At 37.7% G+C, this 22,631-nt stretch overlaps 1 protein-coding gene across 1 annotated transcript in view; it reads right to left on the minus strand.

Annotated features, from left to right (window-relative positions):
* LOC129281515 (RNA-binding protein Musashi homolog 2-like) overlaps nt 1-22,631 on the minus strand; it is a 49,723-nt gene that overhangs the window by 21,366 nt on the left and 5,726 nt on the right. Inside the window, exons 4-5 of the mRNA XM_054917449.2 lie at nt 4,654-4,736; nt 1,257-1,353 (exon numbers count right to left, since the gene is read on the minus strand). Of these exons, the coding sequence (XP_054773424.2) occupies nt 1,257-1,353; nt 4,654-4,736 (180 nt within the window). The remainder of the gene's footprint in view (nt 1-1,256; nt 1,354-4,653; nt 4,737-22,631) is intronic.

Below are 22,631 nucleotides of genomic sequence, written 5' to 3' on the forward strand. Positions count from 1 at the left end.
TAATCAAAATGTCATAATGATGATGATCCAAGGGCAAGCATGCAACCTAGCTCCTCTTTCTCAAATGCAGTTCTCCAAGATGAATAAAATGCTGCTTTCATGTCTCCCCCAATATCTAAAATCACTCTTCAAATATTGTGAAAGTAAAATATCAAAAAGAGCTAAGTGAGTATAGAACTCGGAATGCATTCGACATGCTCCCCTTCATTTAAATCTAGCTCTATGTCTCCAATGAATTAATTTATGAATGGCTTCACTTCAGATGTCGCATTTGCCATAATTTCACACGTAACAGTGCGTTGCCAATTTAAAAACTGGCGTTTTCACTGATTCTGGGAACCTGAGCAGGATTAACACTGGGGAGGGTTAACTGTGACCTACTACTGACATGGATAATGTAGCTATATTCTCATTTGCTTCCTGACAATATTCACCATCTTGCCGTCATCAACACAGGAGGTCCCTAACAATCATATGATAATGTAGATATGGATGGATAAATACATATATGGAGACTGACAGATAGATAATCGAATCAGTGAATCAAGGAGGAGAGTGAAAGAAAAGTAGTTGAACAGACAGGCTGCTGGGTCAGTGTGGCCGATAGCACTCCAGTCTTATCGTGATGATCATAACCAGTATTAAAACAAAATCTAAACAGATGAAGAAAGAGAGAGGCAATAGTTTTTGGAGTAAAGATAGTTACAGAGAAAGCAACAAGAGAAGTGAAATGTAGAGAGAGAGAATGAGAAGGAAAGAAAGAACAAAATAACAAAATGAAGATAGATAGACAGACAGACAGATTAGATAGATAGATTGATAGATAGATAGATTGATAGATAGATATATTGATAGAATTAAAACAATGGAAGTAGGTGACAGAAAAAGTCTGAGAGACAGAGAGAAGAGAGAATGAGGGAGATAAAGAAAGATGGATAAATAGAATAAGAGGAGCGATACACAAGGGTGGAGATACAAACAAACAAATAAAAGAAGGTAGAGAAAGAGAGAGAAATAGTGGGATAGATCGAAGAGATAAATGGAAGGATAGATAAATAGTTAAAGATTGCCAAAATACAGACTGGAAACAAAAGGTTCAGATGAAAATAGGAATGAAAAATAGACAGACTGATGAAAAAATCATTACAAAGAAGGAGAGTGACAATGGATGAATACATGATGGAAACCCTTTTTACGCAAACATATCCCTGTGTTCACTAACTCGGTTTACGACCAACCAGCCTTGTAGCCCTTACCATAGATGCCATATAGATTGCGCATCATTGCCGCTCTATTCTTTGCTACGTTTTGTGGGATCATCACCTCCTTCGGTTGGGCCTTCTTAACTTCAACCTGAAAAATGAAAAAGACAAATATATTGATTTGAATAAATTCATGATCATGAACCCTATATACATGGAGCACAAACAACTACATTAATATACTAGTATTGGAAGAGCCAATCGGTAGGTTTTCGAATGGTCAGATTCACTCTCCTTGCCAATTTGAACGATGTTAATGAAATGTCAGGACTGTTGGATGTACAAAGAATCCTCCATGCTTTTCTCTCCACTTCTTTTTTTATAGATTTATTTACTTTCCTCTCTCTATCTAAATAATTTATGTAGGGGTGAACTTTGCATATAATTGAGTGTCTGTTTATGCCAGAAAAAAAACATTAAAATTAATGCAAAGTATGATTCAGAATCCTTATTCTCACAAAATGAATATAATTCCTATTCCACATATAAATGGCAAGTACATGCAGGGATCAAATAAATGCTGATTAGAAAGACGTGAATTGCAGTTATCAAGATAATAACGACACAAACATTACTGTTAAGTGAAGCAATGTGGGGAGGCAGGGAGGGTATAATGGGATGGATGAATATGTATAAAATGAGACCAGTTTGCTATTAAACTTATCAACATCTGTATTTGCTTCATGTTGGCAATTTCACCAATTTCAAAAGAAAAACAGAGGTAATATCTCATTAACTGGGATCGACAGTGTTGAAATCTTGCTTTATTACTACACATTACCTCTATCTGTCTGAGGGAATACATCACATTGTTGAAAAGAAAGCATTCTAAAATATCTAGCATTATTGCTCTATCATGTTGTTGTGACAAACATCTATGATCTATGAAGGGAGTCAACACAGTCGACAGGGATTGAAATCAAAGATAACAACAAGGAACAAGCATCATTCCTCTAATTCAATAATCATTTTTTTTGCGGGCATTTCTAGAAAGTGAAAAAGGCAGGTAAGGGCTTCATATCATCTCAAAACATAACATTTGATCGCTCATTTGAGGACAAATGGCATTGCTGAGGAAAAGTGAAATGTGATATTTTATGGTACAGGATGAGTCTCTTTCTCTCTCTTCTAGAGATCAAGAAGATCTCAAGGGCTAAAGGATCGAGGTATCTCTTCCAACGCCCCCCCCCCCCCAATGAGCAGTATGGAGTGCGTAGAGTGGCGGCACACACACACAAGGTTCTCAGGCTTCCTCGGCATCCAACGTACCAATCCAATGGGGTGTGATAGATAGTCAGCATGAAACAGAGATGAAAATAGGATGGAAAAAGAGTGAGAGAGAGAAAAAAAATTATATGGAGGAAAGCATATTGGAAGAGGAGGGAAGGGATGGACAGTCACAGAGAGAGAATGAACAAAAATGGAGCTATAGATAGACAGCAGTAGAGATGGATGAATGGATAGATGGATGAATGGATGAATGGTTGGTTGAATGGATAGATAGATAGATAGAAAGATAGATAGATGGATGGATGGATGGATGAATAAATGAATGAATGAATGGATGGATGGATGAACAAATGATGGAGAGTTGGATAGATTGATGAAAAATGGGTAGAAAGAGAGATAGATATATAAAAAGATAAATAGAGAAGAAAAGGAAAATAATTAAAAAAAGAATGAGAAAAAAGGAGAAAATTCAACAAAGAGCATACACCCATTGAGGTAGGCATGCAGTAGACCAATGAGAATATGTTAATAACACCGATTAATATGGAATGATAATGACAAATATTACAATAAGCAATGAATTGATATAATGATCATGAGTTTAATGGTTAACCTACTAAAAAGTGGTGGTAATATAATTCCTGCCTAGTTAATTTTCCTCTTTCCATTCCCTTTTTTTATTCATTTCTCAGTTGACTTTTCTGTTGATTGGGATAGGATGAAAGGTAGTAAAGGCTTGGTCGCACTGCATTTACGGATGCAGAGAGGATGTAAAACAGAAAAGAATCTTGCCATCCGTTGGAAAACGCCATGTATCCGTTGTGTACTTTTTGCATACATGTTTCATACGCTCTATTTCCATCAAGCACCCGTCCACTGTGATTTCATTGTTCACCCATTTTATCCATTGTCCGGAGCGGGTAAAAACGGATGGAGCCTCCCCGAAATTTTGCTTGTCGGCTGTATCCGTTATGAATACGTTTTGTGTCCGTCAGCCAGTGGGACCAGGCCTTAAAGGTTTACTCTTTACCAAACAATGCAAAATCCAAAGATAGCAGTTGAAGGAGGAGGGGGGTGGGTGAAATACGGGTAGTATAGAACCTTCCTCTCCCTCTTTGTTTTCTTTTCCTTTTACTTCATTTAGAGTGCTGAATCTGTACCATTCCAACCAAGGGGTAACGCAAGTCTATGAGGGTAGTTGTGGGAGGTGTAAGGAACATAGGGTTTCATCTAATTGTTTTCACATTCGGATTGCCTCTCACTTTGGCCTTTCCCCCCATCCAAGGAGTCTTTCAGGAAGTACCTTTCCTGCAACTCTGAATGAGAACTAAATCCTTACATCTGATTTGTTATTAAGAGCAACTTTCTTTGTGAAAATCACTGGCAAGATCTTTCATGACAAAATCCTTTGCTTTCTTGGAGGCGGAGGGTGAGGGGAGAGGAGAGATAATAAAAAAAAATCCTACTGATTTTCGTTACAAGGCATATTTTTCTTCAAGGTTCCCTTCCCTGGATTGGACAAGATTTTCAACCATTGCAGAGGGCCGTGGCCGATCGGCCTAAGGCGCCTGGCTATACATGGAAAGTCCAGGGTTCGGTCCCCGGCCCGGCACCTATGCTCTTTTATCCTGCATTCAAATAAATGGAAATGCTTTACGCATTATTGGTAACTAGGTGTGCACTTGTTTTGGGGGGTGTTTTTGAAGATTTTTAATACTGGTAAAATTTTGGACAATAGAGGGCACCATTTTTTAACACGTAAAAAGCAAAAGCACACCCATCGCCTTTGTGTGGCACAGTCAGCTGAGCACAAGACTGATAAGCGTGGGTTTAAAACCCCAGTCCCTCTCCTTCAAAAGACTATTTTCTTCTCTCATATAAATGTAACCTCCACAGTTTATTTTACCAGGTTCTAGGTTAATGTGATTGCGAGCACCTGCTTGCAGGCAACAACAAAAATTGCATCAGGAAAAAAAAGGTTTATGAGAGGGATACTGTTATTGGGAGGGATACTGATGCCTGTAGACAAGCCTTTGCTTGGATCTGAGTTTTAACAAAATGAAGCATGCTGAGCAGGTATGATCATGAGATGGTGAAATAGATGATGCAAGCAGACAGGGGGACACAGGTATGTACATCAACCGGCGGAATGCCACTTTACCAATTTGCCATCTAGTTCATGGAAGTGCTCATCACAGACGTTGTCTACTGTCTTCTCGTTGTCAAATATGACGAAGCCGAAACCTGCAAAGAGAGAGAGAAAAAGACAAGAAGAGAAAAGAGATCCATTAGTAGGGATGAAGAAATGGTTTTGTTTCATCAACTTAAGAATACAACAGTGGATTCATTAACAGATCCCTCAATTTGAAAAATTTACAATATCTTCTTATTTGAATATGTCTTAAGAAGTCTTAAAAATAATTGCAATTGATTTCAATCACACACATCTTTAATATTATCGCATGTGTGCTATAAGAGAACATGAAATTAATTTTTCAAATTGTGATCAATTTGAATAATCTCAAACGCTTTATTTGGCAATGCGTATATACTGCATTGTTTGGTGAAAAAAAAGTCAAATAGCTATCATAAATCCTTGCAATACCTGTCAGGACTATACTACACATCAACTCATATCTTATCCATTAACAAATAACTAGAAATATCCAAAATGGGAAAATTAAGGAGGCAAAGAACATTCATTTCCTAGTTGTACATTAATGTTCCCAGTAATTATAAAGCAACCTGTCATCAATTCTTATCATCTTTTGACAGCCCATTGGCATTCATATAAACATTCATCTGAAGAAAAAAAATTAAGACATCATTCTCCCACTCTAATCCCTCAAGTCAAAGATATGATTTACCCTTAAGCTAATAATCAATCAAAATTTTGCCTCCTCACAAGTCTCTCAGCTCTATCTTTTCAATAAAGGATGATCATTTTACAATTCTTCCTATCCCTCATTCTATCCCTTTTCTGACTTTCATTCTTTCTCTCTTCACTCCCACTCTCTTGCCCCTTCTCTCCCCCTCCCCTTCCATCTTGCTCCCCCTCCCTCTCTCTCTCCCGACTGATATGTCACTTTACAGGCTTTCCAGACTTATTCTCTTAACATGAAATACTAATAAGAGGTCTGAAATACAGCTTTTCATAAATCATACATGAAATATCAATATCTTATTTTGTTGCATAAAAAAGATTATCTACCCCATCTTCATTTCATATATCACTGCCTACCTCCTATATCGCCTGGGGAGGTTCTAGTATGGGAATGTCAAGCATCTGGGTCATGACCAAATATTTTCATTCATTAGTAAGGCTTCTACACATGTAGGTCTTGTTCTAGCCTAGATCCACACACATATTCACAAAGCCAATATCTCTGATGGAGGCTGTTTTGGGGGGTTTGATTGACTTTCGGAATGTGCGATAAAACATCTCGTCTATATCGTGTAATCCAAAAATGACAGGAATGGCAATGATGCTGGGAGGATGTCGATGGATGACACCCTCTCCCCTTCCCTTTCCTCCGATGAGAATGCAAAAAATGGATCAGAAGCGACTTACGAATCAGGTATAAAGTCAGAAAATTGCTTCTGGGAGAGAATCGAGGGGGAAACTTTTCAGTCTCTCGCATTTCCTGAATGAATAAGGGGCAAATGCTCTAAGTTCCTGAAGGCATTCTGTCAGGTTCTCAGTTTCTTATGAATGAAAATGATTTCGGTGAATGCATCAGATCTTGTGGAACAATCGTGAAAACAGCAAGGTATCCAAAGTAAAGCAATTTAAATGATACGAATAACAGAAAGCATAGATCCAAAAGAGTAGGAACTGACTTCAAGAATGAAGAAAGAAAGATACTTGATACAAGAAACACTAAGAGTCCACCGGTCCATCGGTCCGGTGAACGAAAACCCCAAGCATGATGAGCTGCACCCCTCTGGTTACCGGAAGCTGGCCTAATAGAGCAGTCTGGAGCGTCAGCTGTTACCTCACCATGTCTCAACACCGTTTACCCGATCCTACCAAACACATCTATTCAAGATACCACCATCCAATGCTGAAAGCTAAGGCCATTCACACCTTCCTTGGAACGCAGACACACATCTACGAATGATACCAGGGTCCCATAACACAAAGGTTAGCGAATAATCATACTCTTGATTTTCACAATTAATTGTACGTTTGCAGTCAAAGCAATCAATCGTATCAAAATCAAAACGTATTATATGATCACTGCTAAGCTTTGTGTTACGGGTCCCAGATGACTTAATAGGTAGTTTTCGCATTAACTTTGGGGAAATTCTCTACAACGCATCGATTCCTTTGAAAATGCACAATGGAAAGCTGAGAGGCTTTTGTCGAAAGTAGGTGGACTGGGACAGCAGATCATCCGAAGATTTGCACCGGACGAACAATTGCAAATATGTCATTGTCCAGAGTCAAGAGATTCCAATGCTGTCCTGGTCCACCAACTTTCAACAAAAGCCTTTCAGCTCTCCATTGTGATTTGACTTGCGTTTTCAAAGAAATTGTCGCGTTGTAGAGTTTCCCCGTAGTAAATGCGAAAAGTTCAGAATACTGATGCAGAGGAAGACAATAATTTTAAAGATAGTGTAGTGCAAATGCAGCAGTGTTAAGACTACCCCACCGGTGTTTACAAAGCACCACACCCAGTATTTTACACCATTGCTAAATTAACACGTGTATTTGGTGTTATGTTTAAACTCTAAACTCCACAGTGAATTTTAACACCCGAGGTGTTAAAATTCACCCGAATGAGTTTAGCCAAAAAATTTGGGCCAATTATGACATTTAGTTGCATTGATCTGTGTGTGGAATCAAAAGTAGATATCAACGGTATGACTGCTCCATAGGCCTCATCTTAAAGAGCACATGATACTGTACAAACTACAATATCCACTTTTATCAGATTGCTCATACAAATAATATACTTGTCAGTGTGGAAGAAGCTTCCAAAAGTGACAAGACGGCTTCACAACTCACAGCGGTGTGATTCGTCTGACCTAATATCAACAACACCCCCCTCTGTAGACAATGGCTGCAGAACCTTCCTCTATTCTTTTTTTTAGTGCAATACCATAACACAACCAAGGATAGCTCTATTATCATTATAAACCACAAATGGTGAGAGACAGGAATATCATTAGAACTTGGTTCTTTATTGGTTTACCAAGTAATGAGCAATTATTCTACAGAGGAGGGTAGCTGAAATAAAAATTGTCAATTTACGGAAATATCACACTGGTATACCTTCACACTGGTATACCTTTAAAACATAGGCCTAATTGTTTTCAAATTAGAAAAGATCTTCATAAGATCATTTCAATAATACTTTGTTACATATATGATTATCATTATTGTATCAATATTTTGTATGTTATTTACTCGAATCAGATAAAGGTATAACTTTGTGGTTTTTAAAGAGAGATGACCTTGAATCAACATGCATCATTTACTAGGCCTAGATGCAGAGGGCACTGAGGACATAGGACGCATCGACAAACATCAAACTCTCCCATGCATCTAGTTTATTGTTTGATTGATTTTCAACACGTCATCAGCTGCCGTCCGCATGTAACGGCGCCCTCTCACAACCAATTAGTGCAATCCAAAATCAATTAAGAGCTTATTGGCTTTATTAAGCTTCGGCAGCTGTTATGCTCATTCTCTATCTGCTTGTACTAACACTGATGTGAAGAGCGGGGCTGTCGAGAAAACTTGATGCAATCAATATCGGCTCAAATCGCAATATTACCCGTGTTAGAGGCAGCATAATTTCGTAAACAGTCAGATATATCTGCATTATCCTGCAAACAGCTTTAATAGGAAGGAAAACCTTTTCAAAGCAAGATACGATTGGGAAGTAAAAATGCTTACCCCAAGATTCACTGATGTAAGATCTATAATTTCATATGTTCAGTGCATCTCTGCAAACTTGTATCATGACATTCTGATTTCCTAAGATCTTTTCCCCACTATGGTTGAAGGGGACGGTGGATATCATCACCTAAATCAAAGACCCATAGGCCCTACTCCTTTTAATTTTCTACTCGGCTAAAACTTTTTAAGTTCTTAAACTGGGAATATGAGTGAGAGTTCTTCGAACACAACATAATATTGTGAAAGATTTAGGTAATACAAATTGACATCGTAAATCATTACAACAGAATATGTCCACTCATATTTTAAAAAAATAACACTGTACTGCCACTTGCAAAGCATAGATACGAAAAGGTAAAAAAAGGTTTGAAATGATTCTTCCCATGAAATCCGACTGGTTTATGGCAAATGTGATTTTCAGCTCAAGAGAAACGGAAGAACATTGAGAATCGCAGGTTTCCATGGAAACACCTTTGAAGGTAACCCTGCCTGGCCAAGCGACTCACGATGAAAGCCTATAGAGGGCTACTATGTGGAAAGAGCATTCGGCTGGAAATTGCCATGGAAACGCCGCTCTCCCTCGTTTCCTGTTGTTGTGCGATTACGCTTTCTGTCCATCTGCATGAACACTCCTTTAACTCAGAATAATAACCACAAAATCGGAGGGAAAAACCCCTGCTACTTTTGTGGCCGTATTGGCCATTCTTATGACATTTTGTCAAAGTACGTGACCATTGAGAAACAAGGACAAGTGATATCTCCAAAAGCCTTCGGACAATATGCAAAATGAATTGGTCTTCTCTGACCGGTTGACTAAGGAATTTTCCAATCCTTCGCAGCAATGCTTGATGCAGAAAGCAATCGATTTCCTTATCAATATAGAATGGATTAAAGTGGTACTGGCATGGTTACAAAATACACCTAGCGAATAGAGGGCAGTATGCTTGTTGAGATGCTTTCATCGTATGACGGAATTTCCATAAAAACACCAGACAGAACACTGAATAATTGAATATGTATTAAAAATGGCATGTCTTAAATCAGAATAGTCTTTACCATAAAGTTTAAGTCTCTCAGTAAGAGAGGCATGTCTTAAATCAGAAGTCTCTTTACAGTTTACCATAATGTTTAAGTCTCTCAGCAAGAGAGACTTAAACTTTATGGTAAAGACTCTTCTGATTTAAGACATGCCATTTTTAATACATATTAAAAAAAATTACTTTGTCTAAGATGACCATGGATATTTGTAGTGCTCTCTTCTGTTTTCTCCCTCTGTACTGTAATATAAAAAGGTTCCTTGTGGAAAAGGGGCCTTGCCATAAAGAAACTCAAATATAAGGCCTGCTTAAATTCCAAATACTGTAGCAAAAATGAATGCACTTCTGACATAATCTATCAGCAGGTGCTATTAAGTATCACTAATTTTCATCATTTTCTTTTCTTGTTAAATGTTTCATACCCTTTTTTCAGATGTGTCTGTTGCTTGGCTAGTATTCAAATATCAAAGATTAAGTGCATTCTATTATCATCATTAATTTTTTTGTGCTATTCATTATGATAAGAAGCATTACCCATCATTATCCAGATAGGATGCAGAAAAACTCACAATGGATTATAAATGTCAGCTAGATAAGACCATACAGAGTTCGTGCTGATAATTGAAAGCTATTCAGTTCTTTTTCTTAGCCTTTGTCGTAAGTGGAGAGCAATACAAATAAAAGCAGGTTTTGATCATTGAGAGCTGACGTGCAAATACCTGTGTCGCCATGCCAATTGCTATTTTGACAAGCAATCCCGGGACCCTGCTGATCAGGAGCACAGCTCCGCAGCTAGAACTGAACAATTATCTCATCTCTTAAGAGGCACACAGGAATTAAATTGTATACTTCAATATTGGATTGATACCTATCTAGCTCTAGAAATGATAATGTGAAAATAAATCATCTTATCTGATCTCCCTACCTGAAACGATGTGCGAGAAGAAAACTCATATAGTGAGGAATTAGGCTGTTTTCCTCAAAAAAAGAAATTGAGTTTAAAGAAAAATTCCAGTATTTGCAGTAAACACTGATTTCATGAGAAAGTCTGTAAAACAAGGCTTAATTGTCAGTATATCATCGAGGATCTAGATCTGGTACAGTTACATAAACTGAACTATGTGAAATCTTGAAATCTACGCTGAAAAATGTTCACACTGAAGATCACCAACACAGATAGGCACACGTGGGACAGTGTATTATTATTGCTAAAATAAAGACCCGACGGAAGTGACCGAATCCGCGCTTATTTTGCTTATTTCTCAGCAATTACACAATTTCTTCCAGAATCCTTTGGCACATATTTTTTATTCATACAAACAGACACTTAGGTGGTCATTATATTAGATTCTGTAAAAAGTCATTTTTAGATCGTTACCAAAACTGGAATTTATCTTTAAGTGCCTTAAAACCTTACCAGAGCTACATCAAGAGCTGTCAAAATGATTCCTCACCCATTTCAATCAACTTTTGTACATAATCCACAATTTCCCCCCCATTTTTTCATGACAATAAATGTGATTTAATGTCAATGCAAAACTAAAGATCAAGATTATTTTGTAAGATATGCATGGAGTCATTCAGTCGTAATAATAATAATAGCTGGATTTATAAAGCGCTTTTTGCCAGAGGATACAAAGCGCTGCTATTATTACCCCGGCTTTAGCTCGAGCTACCATCACCGGCGCTCAGTGCATGCAAGGAATTACTCCTGCCGGGTACCCATTCACCTCACCTGGGTCGAGTGCAGCACAGTGTGGATAAATTTCATGCTGAAGGAAAACACGCCATGGCTACGATTCGAACCCACGACCCTCTGTTTCAAAGGCGAGAGTCGGAACCACTAGACCACGACGCACCCACACAATCACTCGTAATCACTCTTAAACATTCTCCTGACTCTGCAATAAAATTCCTCCGCCATTTACTCGAACTATACCCCTTCTGAATGGATAAACACATAGCTCCTCAACTCAGAAGATAAAGAAATGGATGTTTGCATATATGGAGCCCCGAGGCGTGTTGCGCCTTGAGTATATATGTGTAATTATGAAATCCTTTGGCTGCGCTTATTTAAGTGGATTTATGAATCCATTAGTATCTGAATATTGCACCGGGTGCAAAACCCTGAAAAGGAAACTACCATGAGGAAGTAGATTGAAGATACCAGAACTAAAAGGGCTTCTTAATACAAAGAGAAAAAAAATGTTTTGGTACTGCAATCATAAGAAATGGGAAACACCAGGCTTGAACATATATATGTTGCCTCTGCAGCATATTATATATGATAACATACAATGCGATTTAATCTGCTAATTGGAAAATAGAAAAGATTAAGTTCTTTGCATTTAAATGAGGCATGCAAAAATTAATATTAATTAATAAAGAGAAAGTGAGATAGAGAGAAAGAGGGGGGGGGAGGAGGAGAGAGAGAGAAAAAAAAAAGACAGATATACAAATGGGAAGAGTCTGTAAAAGAGGAAAGTGGGTGGTTTTTTGTGCACAGAGATGAAGAGCATGAAAGGAATATGAGAGAAAAAGAATGAACCATACACAGTAACGATACTCCTTACAAAAATGATTATGACACAATAAAACACATCAGAAAAGCAGAAACTGAAATAAAAGCATGAAAATAGACAGATAGACTGGAGAGAAGAACGCTCAAGAAAATGATTACAAGGAATATGTGATGGAATCTACTGCTGCATTGCTAAACACAGCCATCCGTCATCCTAGCGTATCAAGTCACTATTCTTATGGCTTGAGCTAATATCAAATTTTAAGCGCGATAAAATCTTTCAGATCCTTGCCTGTAGGGGAACAATTCTTCTCTTCCCAACAAAAAGGGCAGGGAGAAAAAAAAAGCCTGTCTCATGTCATCAAGTTGCATCTGTCTAAATCAAATGCCTGCAATGCCTCTACATCATAATGTGTATGATCTGAATCACATTCATGAAATGTTAGAAGAGAAACTAAAATAGCTTGCATAAATACTTGTTATCTTGGTGCATTTGTCGTGGGTGTTCTGACCTGTACCGAACTAAGGATAGATTCTTTTGATAGAATGAAATATTGATGAGATGACAATAATAATGTTGTAAAAACACATGCCACCTTTTATTAGATAATCATAGAGCAATAGTAAGACGTCATTTTAATTGTATAACTTAACTTTCATGATGCTTATTTACATTCCAATAGCTTATTTTCTGTACAACCATACAGATGTGCTTGGGTCTTCACAGATCAACCATAATAATACTTGCTTATGTAGTGCCTACCACTTACTTTATCACAAGTCTCTAAGCGCTCCAAAACATTATTACCCTGGCTTTAGCAGAGCAGCTGTTACGCGCTCTGCGTTTCAAGGAATACATTCCTACCATGCGGGCACCAATTCACATCTCCCGGGTTGAGTGCAGCACAATGTGGGTAAATTTCTTGCTGAAGGAAAACGCGTCATGGCTTGGAATTGAACCCATGTCCCTCAGACTGAAAGTTAAAACCACTAGATCACAATGCCCCCACAACCATGATACCAAAATCAAAGCAGCATCTTTGAGCATGCAGGAAACGAACCTAGCTTCTTTCACTCTGACTTTCCCCAGTGTGTTTCAATTGGAGAATGAGCAACAAAAGATGCTGAGCAGGGACTCCAATGACACAGAATAGACTTTTCTGAAGATGCCTGAAACCATGGACCTACTAGTAGGTCCATGCTGAAACCAATGTTTTTTACAAAAAGTCACCAAGTTATAAGACTGTAATTCTTCTCCAAATAATTCTAGAATTCCAGTTCCACCATAACTCCAGAACATAAAATATATAAATTTTTTGACTAAAAAAAGAAGAAGAAAAACGGTATCACAATTTGAGGGATTGTTTCAATTTTATGGAATGCACTGGTTTCATACAACATTTCAAAGTTGAAATCGTTCATATCAATGTAGTAGAGGAGGGTATTCATAGACTACATGCTGTTTTCCCTGTGAACCCTGACATATGTTTTTTTGACTGGAAATTTTCATGATAATTTAGCTTAATCATGCCGGCAGGATCTTAGACCAATTCTATCCGAGCTAAACAATGCATAATGGCGGCTGAAAAATCAATTCTGATCAGTGAGAAGGCATTTTTTGGAGCATTTCTCTGTATCATACCTCCCAAATCATAAAGCAGCCTACAAGTCTGGTAAAGCCCTGGTAAAGATGATATTTGGTTATTTTGTTTCTCTCATAAGGTACATATATAGCAATCTAGGCGTGCATGGCATGAGATCCGCACTTAAATGAAGCGAGACGGCTTTCTGCCGAGTAGAATCCAGGCAATTTTGATTGAGGGTCTACTGATATTATCCTCTCTCTCCTTGGGTATACGATGAAAACATGTTTCATTCCCCCCCCCCCCAACGTAAATCACAATGCACTCTCGCAAAATGACAATGACCGAGATGATCCCGTAACCATGCACCGCTTGCTTCTGCTTGCTCATTTCATAAAAAAATTCTCAACCCTAGATGAAAAAAATATGAGTCATTTTGAGTTGAGGACTCTGTCGTTTATCTATCTGTATCTGTGCATACAAAGTGTGGAGAGCCGAGATTGCTCTGAAGCCAGTTTAGTGATTAGTTGACAAGCAGGCCCCCTCATCAGCAATCCCATCCGAAATAGATATAAATGCAACCATGGAGAAATCATCATTATCACAACTGCCTTTTTTACATCACGGTCTGATTTTAATGAAACGGTGCATCGCATGACGTTTCCAATATGGAGGTACACATGCGAGTGTCATTAGGTATGTTGTGCAATATCTCGTCCGTTTCAGCGGAGGTGATCTGACAAGATAAAAGTATTGACAAATGTTTTTGACACCCTTCTCGTATACCATGGACATGCAATGAGGCCGGTGTAATCTTGATGAAAACATGATCATCAATATAAAAATAGAATCTATGTTCCATAAAGATGACTATCAATCCATACAGCACGAATTATAAATATTTGCATTCATTTTGTTGACAGAAACTATCAACATGCGCAATAACTACCGAATGGCCAGTTCATATGAGCACTAAAACTTGAAGCTCTCATCAATTTTTTCCCCAAATATTGGACACAATATTTTTTTTTTATCTGAACTACCTGTAGAACTTCAAAAATAAATTAAGGAAGATTGTGCAGTCTCTATGAAAATGAAATATTTTTTTTGTTTCATCGCTTGCATCAAATGGAAGTGGGGACAGGAAAGACAAAACCGGAGGATTTGTTCTTTTCGAAAAGGCGAAGCAAGGTAATATGATATAATCAATATATACTCATTTTTCACAAATCAATCTATTCCAAGCCACTTAAGCGCAACTGCTTAGGCTCATAACCCATTTTCCAAACTTGGATAACACAGTTTCTCCTCGGAGTCTTTCCACGGGATTCCCTGGTTCAATATAGAATAGTCAAAAGCATTTGCTCTCTATACAATGATTTCCATTCTGTCATGAATCATGAATAATGTTGAGAACTGAAAAGAGTTTAAATACTTCTGAAAGCAACATAATTTAAATGACTAATGAGACAAAAGGATGTCAAGTTTCACCCTTTCTACAAATACATATTACATAACCATTGCAATATGATACTAGTCAAACCATTGCAGGCGTGGACAATTGAGGGGGAAAAAATGTATATTTTGGGCAAATTTGACATTCTCATTAAGAAAAGAAACAGCAAAAGACTATAATTTCCTTGTTTCCTAGACCAAGAGAACACATATTTAGTGCAAGTGTGAAACATACATGTAATATAGCTGAAAAAGTTTTTTGTTCCCTAAAGATACATTGTAAAAAAAAGCCCATGAATTTCAGTCCTAAACTGCAGTATCAGGGGAGGGGGTATAAATACAATTGCCAATTCTCATAAAGAACAGGGTATTGACACTCAATTTCATAACTTCTTGTTGCAGTCAAAATGAAAAATGCTTTCAAATCACACCTATTTGTCCTGATATCAGCATATAAAAACAGTCTCTGGAAAAGAGCAATTCAAAATGTATTCAAATAACATTTCCACACAATTATTAAAGCATCAGTTTACAGTGAATTGAAGTATTTATTCCAGTAAATTTTAATTGAAACACCATAAGTTTCTAGTACCTTTCATCAAATATCTAACTCAAATCCAATTGATATACGATACCGACTGGATGACAAGCATAGATCAACTGTGCAAGAGCAATAATTTCGTTGAAAAACATGCAATTTGTATTTTTGTATCAATGAATGAAAATCAAATAGATAGGATTTGTTCGTGATTAGCTATCAACATACAAATTCTTGTATTTTCATAATATAAGCGGGATTTGAAATATAAGATACTTATGGAGAGCCATTTAGAGTTATTTACTTTTCAAAAACATAACAAAAAACACAACTAAAGCATTACAAATATTGATTCTTAAATATCACAAATTAAATGGAGTATACTTTTTCTATTTGGAACCATCACTCTAATCAATTTCATCATGACTCTGCAAATATATTATGATAACGATGAATAAAACAATTATTAATCCTATCTACCTTACCCAATTTTATTTTGTGATGTCATCAACTGGAATTTGTTAGTTATAAAAAGTGAAAAATCATAAAAGTGCTTCACACAAATGGGAGCAAAAATATTCTAAGATTGATTCCTGCTTTTAAGAGAAGTCTGACTGCTTTAAAGTGAAAGCTACCCAATCTCTAGCCCCCTGAATACTAGTTAAAACCAGGCATAGGTTTGCTGGGACGTCTATAGCAACTCTCGGGGTAGCTGCACTCTTGTGAAGAAGCCCTTAGCATTTGTGGCCCATTAAATGGTGCGAAGATGAGCATCAATCACATGGCTAACATCAATGCATTATCAAATTGATAATGAATTCAAGTCAGCTATACCAATGACTAACATTTAACCTCATCCCCCCCAAAAAAAAATTCCTATTAAAAGAGTCAGTAAATTACATCACCTACTTGGTTACAGAATGCTCAGTTTAAAAAAAAAGTTATTGTTTACTTTAGAATGCTCATATCACAACATACTGTATGACTAAAATCTCCAAAATTTTGCAGAAAATAAAAATAAAATACTCATGACAGCAGGCTCTAATGTAAAGCTGGCCTTAAAGCTTGAACAAGGCTACTCTGCTTTTTTATTTTTTTAAGATAACAAAATCTTCATGGCTATCACATCCCATATATTTTCAGAACAATAGCTTTGTATAATGCACATATGTTTACAAATTAAAACTGGGTGTTCTTCAAATGAGAATCTCTTCACAAACATAACATAACCATCTACCAAGAACGATAACACACTACAGCATCTGAAAAATTTATGAATAGTTTTGATGAATACAGAACATGTGAAACCAAAACTTTTGGAGTGGTTGATCAAATAAAAACAAGATAGAAACTTTGTGCACTGACAAAGGTGATAAAACAGGTTAGTCATCATAGCAATAATCAATGTTGACTGAACATTATCATGGAACTGAAGCTAGAGACTAGTTTTAATCACTTCTATGGTAAACAAATATTATCCCATAAGAAAACAATAAGAATCTGAAACCCAAACTCAATCAAGCAAATAATTGAAAAAGTAAATTCATAACTACATTGAATTATCAATCAATATATAGTTTGTGATTCTCATTTTTCATACTTGCAAAATTTTGAAATGCCCCCCCCCCCCCCCCCCCCGCCATCTGATGTGCTGGACATTGAAGTAGATGAAAATATCATAAATCATCAAATAATTTAAAATGATTGGCTTTAAAAAACAAACACTTTTCCTCAAGGGTACTTGAACAAATCTACAGGCTTTAAAACCACTAAACCCACAAAATATGGCATAATCAGCCATTAAGCCAAACTTCAAGCTTATTATTACTTCTACTTGTTTTGCAATGGAAGTCTTTACCACATGTTTTTTTTTCTACTCCATCACAGCAAAATAGACTCTTAAAATATTGTTTGTTGTATCATCTATGACAGTAAAAGTCTATTGTAATTTGATCTATATAGGACTGTTTATGGGTTAATATAGGTCAGCAATACATCACTGCTCATAAAAACTTCATGGATGCAGGTGTGTACATCTATAGTAGATGTTAAATCATCAAAATGATTTGTTGTCCTATGATAAACAAGCAATTCAAGTTAGCAGGATTTTTGCATAAAATGGTGAAAAGGTATGACCGATCAGCTTCAAAAAAAAGCATCCACATGATGTGAACTTTTTTTTTTTTTTTTTGTAGGAAAAAAAAAGCTCATGCAAAAGTGCATTTTACATGACTTAAGAAAAGAATCTGAAGACATCTCCAATTCCGTGGAGCTACGGTAAGGATTATTTAAAGCTAGTTTGACTGTGTTTTGAAACATATATTGGTGGTAATCATTCCATGGGGAATAGGAAAACACTGGATGATATGAATGTAACCTGTATTGTGAGTGAGGATCTTGTCATTTGGTTGTAAAAATGTCACCAGGTCCCCCTGAAGTTCATTACTCTTCGGTTTATACCAGGGATGAGGTGGAAGATGGCGAGGAAGAAACGGAGTGATGAGGATAGGGGGAGGTGAGAGAGAGAAATTAGGTAGGGATGACGTTAACAGGGCCTCTGGGAAAATGGGAGTTTCCAAGCAATCTAAGTAAATCTGGGGCTGGCTAGTGAAACCAGGCCAGGCAGCTAGGTGCTCATCCCGAAGGGGGCCACGATGGGGGGTGTGACTGTTGAATGAAAGGGGGGTAGGAAGGGAGAGTAGTGCAGCCCGTACGGGGTTAGCTGATGGCTGATGCTGGAGGAGTGATGAGGTGAGATGGGGAAGGGGCATTCTTTGGGGGTTACGAGATGGAAAGGAGTGGAAAGGACGCAAATCTCGAATGAGGTTAATAGGATGATTAAGTAAGATGAAGGGGCAGGATAGAAGAGGTACATCGCCAAGAGGGAAATGCCGAGGTAGAATTTTTGGAGGTGACATTGCAGAAGTAGTAGAGTAGGAGCATAGAAGAAAAGCATGATGGGGGTGCAGACAGAAGGGGGAAAGAAGACTTTGTTGGGTGGGGCTGGTAGGTTTGAAAATAAAAGGTGTGCAGGCCAAAAGGGATCAGGTATCCCCACAGTGGCTTCTATACCACTGGTATCAGGGACTCAATGGATGGGATTCAGCTACCAAAATGGATGATTTGCTATAGGATAAGAAAATTAGAATAACAGTTATATGATATTTGATAAAGAAATACAAGTCCAACTTGAATTGGGTTACTCATAGGCAGGAGAGGGGATGGTGGTGCGGTTGTGTGGATGGAAATCGTATCCCACGTGGGATTTTCACAAAGAATCTGTTAGAAAAGAGGTATTCGACCTCACTAGTAATCACACCCCTATCAAATACATTACAGTTGTTGTGTTCTTAATGAATCTTCTCCTTGGAGGTTTGTTTCCAGAGCAATGGGTTCATTGGGTTGCAACGTCTCACTCGCGTGTGATCTATGATACTAATCACACTCAGACCAGCACTAACCCACACCTTCTAGAGTCATGTTAGGTCATCATTACACCATACCTCTCTCAGGAGTTACATCACGGCTGTTTCCCACAGCCAATACCTTGATCATTCATCCACTTCTTTGTAGCTAGTGGTATGGGTGAAGGGGTATGATTGTGGATGCTTGTATCAGTGAGAATGTTCCTATGGCATAAAAAAGGGACCTGACAGGATAAAGAGTGAGCAGGCTGGGTAAGGATCGCATGCGTCTTCTAAACCCCAGCCAGGGCCTCCTGACACCTTCATGTTTTTCCCACTGCAGAAATTTAATTTCATGAGGGAGTGAAGTGAGATTGGGAGGCCCTAGGGCTAGCTGCTCATCGCTTGCCGGTCCTTAGGCAACCTGGACGACATCATCAGCGACTCTCGCCATTGAGTAGAACCCTCTGAGTACCTGCACGACGCCTCACGACCAAGGACACGCATATCATTACAGTCCCGGCCGCATGTACTTTGAGGAGCAGTTCATACCGGGGCATTGAACGGCTTGGGTCTTCCTGGCCATGTGCACAGCTAATTATCAGTCGGACCGGACCGCTGACCCGCACCACGCATTGATTTACATGGCCCCTGCTCGTACACGGGTCGTGACAGCGTGTGCACATAGAAGGCTAATTAGGCTACTCAAGGGGGCATTGATTTCTCTGTGCACTCAAATGGAATGGAGGAGGATGAAAGATTCCACCAAACATGATGCACAAAATACGTGATTCTTTACAGCCCCTGAGAGAAGCTTTAACCGCCAGAGATGGACATAACGGTACAAATTAGCATTCATGTATTCAAAATCAGATGACGATGTAAAAGATTCAAATCCCTAAAGCAATGCAATCCTTAAGCCGGACTGTCATTGCATATCGTGTGCTTGGACACACTGAATCACGCTTTGGAGGGAGGACCCCCCTTGCATGCCTGCCATCTCGGCAAAAATGCAGTGAGCAGCAACTTGGGCGTCAAATCCGGCAATCTTTTCCGCTTGGCAGAGCAGGGAAACTGGCTCACCTTGCGAGTGAGGGGCGAGCGAGGGATCCCCGGTTTGGTCGGTCAAGAACCCCCCAATGCTCTAGTTGTCTAATAAAGCAGAAAGAGCTTGCAGCAAACGTCTAATCAACGCTGACAAGATTAGCACAGGGCTAACTCAACCATTTCAAATGTCCCACCGTCATGGGCATATAGCAAATTATGCCAAATTCTACCAACTAGCAGGTTCTTTACAGGTAAAGTCAACATAAATTAAATAAAGCACGTCAATAACATTATTTGATATTGACTACTTTCAGTTTTATCCATCCTATACTCTACATAATAATACTGCATTCCCTGTGTAGCGTACAATACTGAATGCACATGCTGTTTCTTTTTTATCCCGTCAATACATATAAATATAAAACCTACAGCTGATAGCTTTACATGAAGCTATCACTATTTTCAGTGTTATCAATTTTCGATTTTTGGGGTAAAATAAAAATGAGTTTTATACATTTTTTTCTCTTGTAATGGATGTTTTAATTTATTTATTTGATTTTTGAAATAGTGCCAACATTTAAGTTATAGTTGAGAAGATGAATATCAATGTTTCAATTGTAATACCCAGGGGAAGTATTTTTAAATAGAGTAAATTTGAGCCCATGTTTGAAAACAATAACAATGAGTAATGACACCAGCAATTCTTCCAACCAATGGGTTGAATTTTCCGTCACAGTGAGAAATCATTTGATTAATTGCTGCTTGTTTTCTCCCAAATGCATATTCATCATTTTCAACCCCCAAAAATATATATTTTCAATTTTTTTAGTAATCATTCATATCCATAAAATATTTCATTTTGACTAAAATATTAAATGCTCACCGTGTTCCTATATGGATTTAACATCCTTAAGCATGTGTGTATGTGTGTGTTACACTACAACATACAGATTCCCATCCTTGATCAAACGATACCATCTTTTGTGTTATGAAATGAAAAAGCCCCGGAGGCAGGGTGCTCTAAAGTTTCCAGAAATATTAGTTTTGTTGCATCTTGTGCAGATTTGCTTGACATCCTGATCTTGGGCAGCAGGTGATGGCGAACAGGAAATGGGCCTGGTGCATGATGGGATAGCCCCAATGCATGATGGGTCAATAAAACGTGGGGTAGTCGCAACATCAAAGGTAACACATCTATAACACGGTTTTAATGGAAGACGGGAATTGAATGGCACACAATGGTAATATAATGATGATGAACTAGATTCATACATCAAACATGCACGGTCAGTGCATGATTCAGAAAACTACACCAATCCGCTTCCAGTGTACATCAAATATGTAAGAGACCATCCATTACAATGTTTATTGCGCTGTTGACCATATCAGTGGCAAGGTATACTAACATATTTTAACCAGAATTTCAAACATGTTTTGAGTCTCCCCTAAGTATCCTGATACCTATTACTGGGAAAACAAATCAGGGATTACACTTTAAAAAAAAAATTTCTCCCATAAATAAAAAAGAAAAAATAGGTAAACAAAAAGATGAGAGAATGATTGATTTAAACTTTTCAATGATCTAAAACAATTTTTCTTATCAACAATCTTCTTTAAATGTTAATCAATCCCATGGGAATCAATATAAATTGAAAAGTACATGTGTCATTGCTAATACCAGAATTTAAAAAAATTGAGAAAACTTGGACAAGAATATTCTGTTAGCTCATTCAGTAAAATAAGCAAAGGAGAAAAGAAAATCTTTGAAATTACATTTTGATTCTCCATTTATAAAAGTGGAGCAGACGATTGACGGCTCACAATGCTACAAGCATGCTGCCTGCTAACTTTCTGTCACGCAAGGGCTATTATGTTTCATTAATAAACCACAAATCATTTACAAGAAATTGTTGTCGCCCAAGCAATTGGTGGTTTCTATAAGCAATTTTTCATGAATACCAAGGCACATTGCGTTACATGATATACAGTATTCCTAGAGTGCTGTGTTGCAACAACAATTATTGTAACAATATCAGATTACTTTTTTAAAGTTTTAGATTAGGAGGGACCTTGGTTTGATTATGAATACACTAGCTGTAACAGGGTACTAAAGGTACAAAAGAAGCACATGCAATCAATTTTTGCATCAGAAAAATAGAGACTGGTGTCATATGGATCAAATGTTGCAATGGGTAATACTGCAACATATATTGCTTCACGAAAACAAATAAAATGGTATAGTCAACAAAGGAGTAGGCTGAATCACTTTCTCACATGAAATTAAAATCAGGGGTAGATTACTGAATGCATCTCTGTTAAGTTTATGAATTTCAATAAATGTTGCAAAAGACCTTGGAAATTATTCAAGCAGTCATGTTCACGTTTACATTTGCTATGCTTATCCTCTTTGCTATGATTCCCATTTTCTTCAGAACACTGAAATTATTTTGTTCATATTGACATGAAAGTCACGTTCTGCAAGTGTTATTGTAATATCAAATCCCGATCGTGTCACCAGGCAAACAATTAATCTGACGAGTGATGAATCCGCAAGCTCTTTAGGATGGCAGGTAATAAGTGGATCTAAGACGTTCATCCTCACTCACCGAGCTGGGTGATCTAACAGAGATGTAGGTTAGCTCACGC

The sequence above is a fragment of the Lytechinus pictus genome, chromosome 2 (assembly GCF_037042905.1).
Source record: "Lytechinus pictus isolate F3 Inbred chromosome 2, Lp3.0, whole genome shotgun sequence".
Classification (NCBI taxonomy): Eukaryota; Metazoa; Echinodermata; class Echinoidea; order Temnopleuroida; family Toxopneustidae; genus Lytechinus; species Lytechinus pictus.